The 13359-nt window shown below is 41.3% G+C and overlaps 2 protein-coding genes across 5 annotated transcripts in view; both read left to right on the forward strand.

The window, feature by feature from the left end:
* The window catches only part of rbm25b (RNA binding motif protein 25b), a 30274-nt gene extending 21689 nt beyond the window's left edge, over positions 1-8585 (forward strand). For all 3 annotated transcript variants that reach the window (XM_042337879.1, XM_042337881.1, XM_042337880.1), the window contains exons 12-19: positions 333-422; positions 771-844; positions 987-1137; positions 2138-2459; positions 2858-3132; positions 3807-3905; positions 4777-4824; positions 6031-8585. In XM_042337879.1, coding sequence (XP_042193813.1) covers positions 333-422; positions 771-844; positions 987-1137; positions 2138-2459; positions 2858-3132; positions 3807-3905; positions 4777-4824; positions 6031-6123 — 1152 coding nt within the window. In that variant the 3' untranslated portion in view covers positions 6124-8585. The remainder of the gene's footprint in view (positions 1-332; positions 423-770; positions 845-986; positions 1138-2137; positions 2460-2857; positions 3133-3806; positions 3906-4776; positions 4825-6030) is intronic.
* Positions 8586-11101: 2516 nt separating this feature from the next.
* LOC103178476 (presenilin-1) overlaps positions 11102-13359 on the forward strand; it is a 29479-nt gene continuing 27221 nt past the window's right edge. Inside the window, exon 1 of one of the 2 annotated variants that reach the window (XM_007893244.2) lies at positions 11102-11326. The gene's annotated coding sequence lies outside the window, so the exon portion shown is untranslated. The remainder of the gene's footprint in view (positions 11327-13359) is intronic. The other variant, XM_007893245.2, reaches the window with a different exon arrangement.

The following is a 13359-nucleotide window of genomic DNA, read 5'->3' on the forward strand; positions in this document are numbered from 1 at the left end:
GTCGGGAGGACGTCCCAAAGCGCTTCACAGAATATACTGTAAAGTGAATTGACTGTATATTTGTGGGTGAACGCGGCAGCCAATTGCGCACAGCAATGTCCCACAAACAGTCGTGGATTGAAAATGACCAATTTATTATTGTTTTTGGTTTTTTGGAGGGATTATTATTAGGCGTGTGGAGTAAGGAAACTTGCCCAAGGTTTCGCCCTGTGCCTGGAATTGAACTCAGGTCTCTCGCTTGCAAAGCGAGTGCTCTAACCACTGAGCTACAGGACTCCACTATGTGGGCTGCCACAGCTTAATTTCATGCTTAATTTGTTTTTTGTTTCTAGCGTCTTAAAAACTGGGAGATAAGGGAACGAAAGAAAGCAAGAGACTATGAAAAGGAAGCTGAAAGAGAGGAAGAAAGGAGACGAGAAATGGTATGTGTAATAACCAGAAATGTTTAAACTTGCGATATAAAGTTTTTGACGGTTAGCTTCTTAATGGTTACCCGCTTATCTCTTGTCAAATAACTTGGTTAACACATCTATGTCTATGCTGGTTTTGATCATCGTCCTTTTCTCCGCTGGCCTGAAAACAAAATCTTGTTGACCATATAAATACATTTTTAATTCATTTTAGTTCTATTTTTGACTTTTACTGGGGTGGGTGTAATTAGTGCTGGATACCAGTGGCTATATAATGTATGTGGTTGTAAGTTAATCAAGTGGGGTAAATAACCAGACTACAGCAAATATGAACTATTTCTCAATGATTAATATTCACAGGCAAAAGAGGCAAAAAGATTGAAAGAATTCTTGGAAGATTATGACGACGACCGAGATGATCCAAAATATTACAGGTGATTTTATTCTCTGCCAGGTCTGCATTGTCTGAATTTAAGTTTATAAATCGTGCTTAGCCTGTTTTTCCAGAAAAGAATCCGCAGGAGTTAGTTGTCTTAAAAAGGCATTTAATTCAATTGTTTTATGATTGAATTTCAGAGGGAGCGCTTTGCAAAAACGCTTGAGAGATCGTGAAAAGGAAATTGAAGCAGACGAACGAGATCGCAAGCGGGAGAAGGAAGAGCACGAGGAGATCCGACAGCGGTTGCTGGCTGAAGGACATCCTGACCCAGACGCAGAGCTACAGAGGGTAAATAGTGGTTGAACCCTAACTGCCTTTCCTGGGCAAAACTGACCTGGGTATTTGACAATGCCCATAGATTAGATTTTAATAAAATTCTCATTTGGACATAAATCTCAACATACTTGGACTCCTCCAGCACACTCATTTATTACAAGTACAGATGGAGAAGGCTCTTTCACTTATTTGATCTCATCTTTCCAAAATCCATTACTTCCTACCCATCTAAAAAGTACAATACCTAAACTATGATAGAACTAATACTATTGGTAAAACTTTATTCAGACTCCAGTTCACACTACGTTTACATAGTTCTGCAACCGAACTTGCCTCCATTGCAACTCACACCACTTTCCTGTATATCCTGTGAAGCTTTTTGAAATGTCTTGAAAACCTGATGAGGCGCTAATCAAGTGTATTATTAAGTTTAAGGATAGCATTTTTGTCAGTAACACATGGTCTTTGAATTGAACATTTACGAAATGCAGAGACATGGTACATAGTTGTTAGCTTTTTCAATTTGTACAATGAATATAGGACTGGAAGTTTGAAGTACAAAACTGATGTGCCTCAAATGAGATGACAAGAAATGTTTTGCCTGCAGAATAGCAACTGTGTGAAATGGACATCCAAGAAAAGCAGTAAATGTTGTCTGAATTAACTCCCTTAAATCAGAGAAGATAACATTGTTGATCAAGAATGGGATAACTAGAAGAAGCGATGTTCAATGCAAGTCCTTTTGCTTTTGGCAACTTGTAAATATCATTGCAGAAATGACTTCACCAACCAAGTAGCCTTGTTCCTTTCTTCACGTTTCTGCTAAACAGCTAGGCAGTGGTTAATAGAGATATAGGTTAGATATTTTATGATGTAGTTCAGGGTGGGGATTGGGATTTGGAAAAATATCTGGAGAATCTTCTCCAGGAGAGGTAGAGATTAGGTGGTGTGTGGAGAGAATTGGCTTAAAGATGAATAACCTTTTTTGCTCCACACATAATATTGTACACAGATGGAACAGGAGGCCGAAAGGCGACGGCAACAGCCTATCAAACAGGAGCCAGAATCTGAAGAGGATGAGGAGGAAGAGGAGAAGCCAGAAAAAGAAGAACGGCGAGAAGATGAAGAGGAAGAACCAGAACAAAAGCCCTGCCTTAAACCCACTTTGCGTCCTATTTGTTCAGTGCCCTCTGTTTCCTCAGCAAGTGGAAATGTGACACCTAATTCTCCAGCAGATGAGTCTCCTTGTGGCATTATCATTCCACATGAGAACTCTCCAGATCAACAGCAGCAAGAGGAGCAGCGTCCAAAAATAGGGCTAAGCCTCAAACTAGGTACGTGGTTTAAATATAGCTGCGGAGACTAACATATTAGTTACAACAGTGTTTCTATTAAACTAACTTCTCTATTAAAACAAAACCATAACAAAGTGTGTTTTCGTTTCGGGAATAGATATAAATCCAATGCAGACTGACAGGGTGAAAGCTACCTCTTTTTCTAGACAATTTAGATGAGCCCAGGTCCTGCCTATATTATCTATATTGGTACAATTTTTTCTCGAAGAAGAAGAATGTATGATGTACACTTTCCATTTAACACACTGGTGCATTTATGTACTCGGCTGTTTGCAGGCAAGCGACTATACTTGTCAAGAGGGCTTTGAGATATTTTGATGTTATGGGGAATATTAAATGCAGGTATTATTATTAACAATTTTACCTTTTTACTTTAGGTGGTTCTAGTAGTCCTGGTCAAACAAGTAATGGAAAAAGAAAGAAACTTCCAGTTGATAGTGTTTTTAATAAGTTTGATGATGAAGATAGTGATGAAAACCCTCGCAAGCGGAAACTTGTCCCGTTGGATTATTCTGAAGATGAAAAGGGTGCCTCACAGGGAAATGTAAATACTGAGGAAAAAAGAAAACACGTTAAAAACCTCATCGAGAAAATCCCAACCGCGAAGCCAGAACTCTTTGCATATCCTCTTGATTGGTCAATTGTGGACACAGTACGTATCTGCTTGTTTAAAGAGGTTTGGTACTAATAAATGTAGTTGTAGCAATGGGACATCAACCACCCCTTCCTAAAATTCAGCTTTAAACAGCAGTACCAAGTTCAAGCCATGTTACTTTACCACTGTTATCTTCTGAAACATTGATGGAACCAGTGATAATTTAGCTTTGCCTCTACATGTACTTGCTCTATTTAAATGCAATGCAAGGAGTTAGCATATTGGCGAATGTTTTTAAATGTTGTTTAGATCGTGCTATATAGATTAAGAGGAACTCAGTGGTTCCTAATTTTATAGTATTTATCTAGTTAATAGGTTACCTGTTTGCCACTTTGATCGAGGAATGACTTGCAGACCTCAAGAGGAGAGAAGGATTTTCTGTAGTTGTTGGGATCAAATATAATTAGTCCTATTTTAATTGGAAGTGAGGGAGAGGGTGAAGAAAGAGTACTCCCTTGTCACCACTATAAAACTCTTAAATGTGAGAGAATCAAATGGGGTTCGAGAACTCAATTTTAAATTTGCTCATAATTCAGTAAATTCAAGAGAAAGAGATTTTTGTATTAGAGCATTATTTTTGGAGAATAGAGTTCCTTAATTTGAAGTTCCCAAGAGATAAAGATGACTCTTTGATTGTGTGGTGTACTCTTGACAACTGTGTTTGTTCACAGAACTTGATGGACCGACGCATTCGACCTTGGATCAATAAAAAAATTATAGAATACATCGGTGAAGAAGAAGCCACACTAGTTGATTTTGTTTGTTCAAAGGTTAGTATATAAAATTAGTACATGCACATTTAGATGCTTCACCTAAGAGGGGTAGTCAGGGCTGTTACTAACCAAAGCAGGCCTTCATGTCGTAAATTGTTTTATGTGAAATTCTTCACACTGGTCCTGAACTCCAAATAGCAAGTTTCGCAAATTTAAATGCTAGGTAACCTCAGTTGAAGCATTTTGAGACTTGAAGACGTGATAAGGTGCTCTATCAAATGCAAGGATTATTATTATAAATACTTTGGATTTGGATAGGTTGCCTTACAGGTAGAGCCATATAAAAAGAGATTCAACCATTGGTTCCGGATAATATCATTTTGATGAACAAAAAGATTTTTTAAGTGAGAAAATGTTTTTTGCTAGAATAAATGTTGCATTCCCCTACACAGCAATATTTTTAAGAAGTTATTAAAGGTTATAGTGCTCCGTGCAACTCAGAGGTTCGTTAAATGACCTGAACTTCAGCAAGGAGTTGTGAGAATGACCTGGGTCAAACTTATCTTTCCATGAGCATCTTTGCCAGGTACTTCTGACACTTGTAAAAGCTCTCAGTAATAGAATGTTTCAAATAATTGTGCTACCAAATTATGGCATAGATACCTTCCTTTCTATTCAGTGGCACTATTGCATCTCAGACAAGCCCTCTACTAATTGATCACCGTGGGAAATGCCTGGCTTTGGTTGAGATTGAGAGTCTGCTATTTGTGTAGTTGTGAATATGAATATGAATCTGCGTCTTCCAATTCCTGGGCACAATGCCTAAGTAGTGCAGGTTGTGTTTTATCATGTTCTTCTCACCTCTTTACAGTTGTATTAAAATATTAAATGGCATTCCTTGTAACTCTTGACTAATTAATTTCCACAGGTCTTGGCGCACAGTTCACCACAGAGCATTTTAGATGATGTAGCCATGGTAAGTGCTTCATGTTTCTTGTTTTTCTGTTTCTCTGAGACATTCAACATCGTGGAACACTAAATGGGTATTCCTGATAGCTGAGATCTAAAGGGCCGAAGGGGTTTCTTCATCTTGTCAGAACTTTTCACAAAGCCTTTGTAGGTATTCTTCTAGTAATAAAGCACAGCACTCTGCACAAAGTACAGGGCAGCCCTGTTATAATGCACTTCATTAAGGTGCAAATTTGGTTATTGCTCCGTGGACCCCATTCGTTGCAAGAAGTCTGCTCACTTCTTGCACACTGGCAAGCATTTTATGCTCAAACAGCCTATTTTCAGGTCAATAAGTCACAGCCAAGGTTGCTTTTCACTTTGCTGCCTATGTGACCCAATGAGAAAGTCAGCCATTTGTTAAGTGTCCCTTCCTGTTGTGCGTAGCAAATGGGAAGTGATGTTGGCCATGATCCGTTGACCATTTTTGTTTTTCGTGCAGGAACCATGCTATATTGTTTGAAGTTTAATGCATCCAAAAACAATTGCATTTATATAGCACCTTTCATGTCGGCCTGGACAGTTGAGGATCTGCACCCGATCTGGGGGTTGATCTCGGGGGTGGGGTTGGGTGGGGACGACAGATGACCAAAGGCGAAATCATTATCTAATAGAATAAAGAGAGGTTTTAGCAAGTGATTGGATGTGGATCAATGCACAGATATTTATTTATTAAAAGGCTAATGTCAATCCATTGGCTGTTATTTGTCCACCTATTTAAATCAGTTGTAAATCAGTTTGGAACTTCTCCAGATAAGATCAATAGCAGAACAATAGATTCATACCTACCTGCAATTGGCAAATGGTACATTTTTGGGAGACTGCCTGGTGGTGATGCAAATGAGCACCAGTTTTGAGTACCATGGAATGCAAGGAAACCAGTTTGATTCCCCACACCATTGATATCAGGCCAACCATCCCCTCAGGGGATGAGATTTTACTTTGAACTTGGCTGTCAGTGGTCTGAGTTCACATTGCCTGAACTCCTGTCCTTTTACATCCATGAGTCACATGACCAGGAAGCTTCAGTAAGGAGAGAAAATCGGGATTTGAAAACAAATGTTATCAAAAGGATGGATTCATATTGATAGCGAGAAAGTAGTGAGACTTTTTCAAAAAATTAAAATGTTTAGTTCTAATCAAAAATGGAATGACTATATTTTTATTCCTCCAGGTACTGGATGAAGAAGCAGAAGTCTTCATAGTGAAGATGTGGAGGTTGCTAATATATGAAACGGAAGCTAAAAAGATAGGACTTGTTAAGTAGATTGTAATTCATGTTCATAGGAGTCTTGTTTTTTTGGAAACCTTTCCATTCTTTAAAGCTGTAACTTTCATCTGTCCTCCAAAGCACTTGTGAAGCTTGTATTTTTTACTGTAGAGATAATGTGAAGTCTTTTTTTCTTTCTTTCTTCCTCCCCCGTGGTTCATTGTCCGTTAAAGATGTACATTTAATGGAAATCTGCTTACATCAACCCTCTTCATTCACTGACTGAGATAAATGACTGGTTATTTTTTATAAATCGGAGGCTTCTGCTGTGTATTTTCATTACCAACACATTGATTTCTGTTCATAATTTGTCAGTGTTACATTTATAGAAGGTTGTGTTATTTTGATGCAAGATATTTGCACTTAATATCTGGGTAGTTCCTGTGATATGGAGGAGCAGGTTTAGGAATTAAGATGTTTATACATTTGTTTTGAAGCTAGTAATTTTGAGAGGAGATTCCTTAAACGGTGCAGAGATGTTTCACCCTCAAAGTTATGAAAATGTTTTAAATGTAGCATTTAAAATGTTTGCGTTTCCAACCAATGGCAGAATAGGGTTTAAATGTTTTTGAAATTAAACATACTTTTTAAAGAGACAGTATCACTTGGTTGCCAGCATAGGTTTACCTTAAAGCTTATTTTGAAATCAAATCTTCATAACATTGTTTTAAGTTTCCTGACTTTTTTATGATGGCCTAAATTGTTCTTGATGATGCTACAAAGACCAAATTATTGTTTTTCCTCAGTCTTGTACAGTTACTTTGGGTTGAAGGTGTTCATAAACTACATTGACCTTTGTTGCAAAGGGTGGACTATGATTTAAGATATGTTATGTAGGCTTGATTTGTGTTTGTTTGGGACTGCAACCTATGTAGCCCCATTAAAAGGAATACTATCTCTTTAATGGGTCTTGTTAATCTTCGGTCAGTGTGTCGGGAGGCTGTTTTCATCCAGGGTGGTTGAGGCTTTATTTTTAAAAAGCTCCAAATATGAAACATCAGAAGAAGCCATCTTTGCAGATCTGTGGCTGCAGAATCTGATGAGATTATTTATTACAGTACCTGAAGGAGTGAAGATGTGTTCTGGTAAGTGTAAAGTACATTTTGGTTTTTCCTTCCAGATTTTTAAAAAAAAATGTGAAACTGGAGGCTTTAAAATATTGCCAACACCAGCTCACAGTTATAAACAAAGACTAGTTATGATCGCTAGAAATAAAACTATTGTCTGCATATAGATAATTGCTAACATTTTCAATAAAGGAAATTAAGTTTTTAATTTTTACGCTAACAACGTTGAGTATTCCATACAAAAATTACTACTGTAATTTGTATAAGATACTATATCAGTAAATCTCTCATTCCTAGTCTACTCTGGGGCCATTAGATGGAGTTAAGATGAGGATGNAAAAAAAATGGAGGGCAGACCAACCAAGTTAATCTTCTGCCCTCCTGGCAGAACAGCTTTGGCAAAGGACTCAGAGGAGGTGATGACCTGCTTGCCCTCATGGACGGTTGAATAGCTGAATGTGTCTGTGATAAGTTTGCTGATCTCTGTTAGGGTGCGACAATTGGGTGGGGAGGGGGAAGAAAGGGAGAATAGGTTAAGCTTCCTGTTCCTGATCTCTGGCATCACTTCGCTGGAGGTGGATATCAGGTGAGGACAATAATGAAGGCTGCTAACATTCAGTCAAGACTCACACATGACTGATGGTCACTTGGGTGAAGTTCTAGAAGATGACCAATGCACATTCAACTGTACCCCAATAGAGAAGAAATAGGAATCGAAACTTCAAGAAAAGCGAATGATCGTGTGTTATTTTAACCCTTTTCCAACCAAAATAAACATGACAATGCATGTATGGTTCATAAAGTCAAATGTCAATCTGTATGCATTGGTATGAGGCAGCAGCATATTGCATGTTTTGCCACACACATGTTCAATGAGAAATGCCTAGTCACTGGCATTCCACTTTGAAATAATTAAAAATGTACTACTTTCGGGACCACTTTGCCTCTTTGCAGCCGTGCTTCAATGCACTGAGGGAGAGTCGTGTTCTTGGTTGCTGGTGCTGCCTCATGAGCTGATAAGAGGAGCTCTAGCGTTGGTCAATTCTTTTACTTCCCCTGAGATCAATGCTCGCTTACTGTGCATTTCTGGTAATCTGACAATTTAGCCAGTGTTTAGGGTTTATTCGAAATGTACAGAAAATGTGGGTAACATCTATTAAGGCATAATTGCCAATTGCCTTTTGTTTTTGCTTCCCCAGTGCTCTATGAGTTAGAAAATATGTATTGTAAACTGGTGAGTTACGGCATACTGAGTGGCAGGGTTTGTAATTCAGTTCTCCCTATGTTTATTCCGTATTTGAAACTTTTTTCAATGTACATTTTTCCATTAAATTAAACTTGTTACTGTAGTGATTTTTTAAATATATATAAACTTGATCAATGGCGATTGAACAGTGCTGTTGTTGGACAATGGACTTCATTTTGTGTTTGGCCAGTTTGCTTACGTCAGAGAGAACTGCAAAATGGTCAACAAGGAAACTGGCTGGGTGGAACAAAAAAATCAAATGATAATGGAACAAGCTTGGAAGGAGATGAGTCCTATACAAGCAGGATGATTCATGTTCCAAAGTTTCAGCAATGAAACTTTGCAGGCAGATTACACACGTGGTATTTCTACTCTGCAGTTTCCATAACAAACCAACGCAGTGGTACAGAGATGGGGAACAATAACACTGCGCAACAGTATACAGTATTTTGAACTTCAGACCATAGCAGCTTGTAGGAGAAACTGAAAACTGCAACGGCCCTTTTTACATTATTTTCTCTGAAGTGTTTAAATCACTCTTGGCCATTGCTGGCCAACCTTTATAATTAATTTTCTTGATTGAATATTTCTTGATTTATGGCTTAAGTGTGGTAGGAAACCTTTACATGGGACCACCTAACCTCTACAGTAATAGACTCTTCCCTCACCGTTAGTCTTTAAAAGGATGATGTCACACAACGCACTTGTATATAAAAATAATCTTGCATTGCATTTAATATTCCTTCAGGAGAGGGGTGGGAGAGAATTCATAGAAACTAGATTGGGATTCTTGTTTCAGCACAATGGCTTAGACTGTTAACTGCTAAAATATGTTTTGTAATCCGATCTGTTTCACACAACTAAATTCTGTAATTCAACTTCCAACACCCTAATTCTGGTTTGCATTCACACCTGAGCAACCCGGTTTGGAAAACAAATGGGAAAGGGAGCATTTCTACTTTAGGACAAAATAGACTTGAGAAAATACATTGTTTTCAATAGCTGCATCAGAGTGGAAGAATTAATTAGGGGGGTGCCTGAGGATTCATTGCTAGAGCTTTATTATCTTCAGTGTGCAAAAACTTAGAAGTGGGGACTGCAATGCTTACAATCAATAAAACGACCAGAACAAATACAAAGATCAAATCACATTTCAGAAAATGCAATTTTTGCATTTCAGAATTGCCATTGTTAACCCATTCGGCCATTGTGGAGCTCGGCCTATTTTAATAATAATAATAATAATAATCCTTGCATTTGATATAGCGCTTTTCACGTCGGGAGGACGTCCCAAAGCGCTTCACAGAACACACTGTAAAGTGAATTGACTGTATATTTGTGGGCGAACGCGGCAGCCAATTGCGCACAGCAATGTCCCACAAACAGTCGTAGATTGAAAAATGACCAATTTAATTATTGTTTTTGGTTTTTTGGAGGGATTATTATTAGGCTCTGTGTGGAGTAAGGAAACTTGCCCAAGGTTTCGCCCTCTGCCTGGAATTGAACTCAGGTCTCTCGCTTGCAAAGCTGAATTAATTTATACTTTGTGGGATACTACTCTCCATTCATGTAAATTGCATTTTATAATAGAAATTAGAATATATGTGCAGTATTTATAATCTTTATATTTAATACAGTGCCTTTCATGGCAGGACATCTCAAAGCACCTCATAGGATTTATTGTGAAGTGTAGTGACTAAATTCTGTGGGTGAACCTAGAAGCCAATTTGCACAGATATTGACCAAAAGCATGAGCGGAGATGTGAGGATTTTCAAAGGGGGGAAATGGTTGCAAGACAATTGGGTTTGAAAGAGACTTCCAGAACTCAGGCTTGTGGTAGCCGAAAGCCGTGTCACTGATAACTGCAGCAAGTGGGGAACAATTACCGAGTCGATCCAAATTAATCCCAATGGGAGTTGGAAATTGGGTCTGGAGCACATTGCATAATCAAGGTGGGGCAAGACCTCATTTGGTACTTGCAGCCCCCCCCAAAAAAAAATGCAAGTATGGATTAAATCCGGCTATTCCTCAAATGGGCCTGGCTCATTTGAGGTCTTGAGCGACGCGAGGCGAGGCAGTTTTTCTGCGCGCGCGCGCGTTCTCTTTCTGGTCAGCCACGCGGCGATCGCCTGCGGAAACCCCCGCCCGCCGGGGCTTCGGGAGTCCTCCAAAACCAAACCGAGAATTTCCTCTCGCCTCCCGTGGAAATCCCAGAGCGAGGATTGCTGGAGCGGGATGCCCTCTCCCTCCCCCCCCCTCTCCCCCGCCCCCGGGCGGACTCATTCCTGCTGATCTAATTCCGGAGAGTATTAGGCGCGGGTCGGGTTGGCAAGAGCCAAGGCGTGGGGGAGGGGAGTGGGGGGAGACCCTAGTGTGTGAGTTGGGGGTATCGCAACCTACTCCAGTGTGAGGGCTTTGGTTTGGAGGGTGAACAGTTCATCCCCCACTCAGCTCCTGTTAGGCCCGACAATGGGGGGGGGGGGCGAAGGGGAGGGGTTGGCAGCAGCAGCAGCAGCAGAGGCCGCCTGCGTCACGTGACCCCTCCTCGCTCCCGCTGGCGGAAGTGAGGGCGGCGGCCTTACTGCGTCACTTCCGACGGGCGGCCACCTCCACCCCTCCGACCCCCCTCCCCTCCCCCCACCCTCCACACACACACACACACACACATACAACGCGCACCGCACATTAGTGTGTCCGGACCCGACAAAAAGTGGCCGCGAAGTTTGTGAGGAGAGGGAGGGAAGGAGGGAGTGAGTGAGGGGGAGGGGGAGGGGATAAAGCCGAACAACGACGAGAAGCTCATTCGCTGAACTCCCGGGGAAGGCGGCGACGGCGGTGGTCTCGTCTCTCTCTGTGAGACCAGTGCCTCCCGACTCGGGGCTCAGGGTGAGTACCGCCACCATCAGCCCCCACCGGGGGCCCTGTTACCGTGGCAACCACCGCCGGCCGGTGTTCACCCCCAACCCCTCCCTCCTGTACACACACACACAAACACACACACACACAAGCCTTTTGTTCCGAGCTGCTCGAGGCCTGCGGGCGGAGGAGGACCAAGGGGGAGGGAGGGAGGGAATGAATGACCGACCGACCCACTCGCCCACACGGCGCATCTCACACCCGACCTGAGCCCCAATTCGACGCCCTTTTCCTCTGCTCTGCTCCGCAGCCGTCCCCCCCCCACCCACCACCAACCCCCTCACCCATCCACCCATTCCCCCCCTCACCCATCCCCCCCCTCACCCATCCACCCACACCCTCCCCCGAGACGTGCCCTGAGCTGATAAAACTGTCTCCGCTGGTCGCTCGCCCCGAATTCACGGGCAAACTCTCTCGCTCGACTGCATGAAGGCTCACCATCACCTTAACTTTAGTGAGGTTATGATTCCTGTTCCTTTCAGTGCTTCTCTCTCTCTCCCTCCCTCCCTCTCCCTCTCACGTACTGTTCCTTTATGGCTATTGCAGTGCTGCATTTGAAAAGGTTTTCAATGGGCGTGGGGTGAGGGAGGGATTGGGGAGAGAGAGAGATTGGGAATATTTTTTCTGAAGTTGTGTCTTTATTTCTGGAATTGAGCAAGAGGGAGAAACCTTGGGAGGTTTTTCCTTACTCCACACGCCTCATAACAATCCCTCAAAGAAGCAAAAAAACAATAATAAATTGGTCATTTTCAATCCACGACTGTTTGGGGGACGCTGCTGTGCGCCATCGGCTGCCGCGTTTCGCCCACAAATATACGGTCAATTCACTTTACAGTATATTCTGTGAAGCGCTTTGAGACGTCTTGAAGGCGTGAAAAGCGCTATATCAAATACAAGGATTATTATTATATTAACTAGCCAGCCTGTTTCTGGGACGTTTCTATCTATTTTTCCCAAAGAGTTTAAAGGGCAGGGTCCAGCAGCTCTGGAATTTCCTTGCCAAATGACATCAGCGGTTATCTGGAATGCTTTTGAGTGCTATTATTAGTAGGACAGGAGTTGGTCATGGTGATTAACTTATTAAGTACGTTAGGTTTGCCCACAAAACACACTTTACAATATATCCTGTGAAACGCTTTGGGATGTCCTGATGTGACAGATTCTGTACCAAATGCAAGGATCATTACAGTAAACCCCTGATAACTTGTCGCTTCAAGGGGAAAGGGTTTAGTGATGCATTATTCTCAGCGGTGAGTTAGGCATATGTATATAAAAATAAATAAATGCAGCTGGGATATTGATAGCACAATGATTTAACTGGTAATGACAAGTTAGTTGAGTTATTAGGAGTTGCTGTATTATTATTGGTGGTAGTTATAATGATGCTTTGCATTTAGTACACCAGTTGATCATGTTGCAGTGTCAAGTCGTTCATATAGTGAGTTATCTAGACAAAATTTGCAGGTAATTTGTACTAGCAATCCTGCAAACGGCGATGAGACAAATTACCTATTAATCTGTTTATTTAAGAATTTGGATGAGTAAGAAATATTGGCAAAGACACAGCAAGCACAACCCGTTCTGTGAAATAGTGTAATCGGTTTTCAATGTGCACCTGAGCCAGCAACAAGTATCTTGGTTTAAAGCATCATTTGAAGGATGGAGTTACAGTGGGTGGGTTAATGATTGCAGAATAAAAAAGTAGAGAATAACGTACCTTTATGCATAAAGTAAAACTGGTTGATATTAAGGTCCATACTTTGGTTTAGACAGTGTTCACACACTATGAACTTGATGACGTCCCATCATGTAAGATGTTGCAACAGATAAACCCCGCTATGGTTTGGGTCCATAAACTCAGACCTCGTGTCACATAATGGGTGTACTATAAAAATGTCTGCTGGTGCTGGTCAGCACTTCCAAATTGTCTGTTCTTCACTGACGCCACTGCTTCGGCTAGGAAGCTAGCAACTGCTTTTGAGTATTTCCAGCAGTTGCTTGGA

The sequence above is a fragment of the Callorhinchus milii genome, unplaced genomic scaffold (genome assembly GCF_018977255.1).
Source record: "Callorhinchus milii isolate IMCB2004 unplaced genomic scaffold, IMCB_Cmil_1.0 Scaffold9, whole genome shotgun sequence".
Taxonomy (NCBI): domain Eukaryota; kingdom Metazoa; phylum Chordata; class Chondrichthyes; order Chimaeriformes; family Callorhinchidae; genus Callorhinchus; species Callorhinchus milii.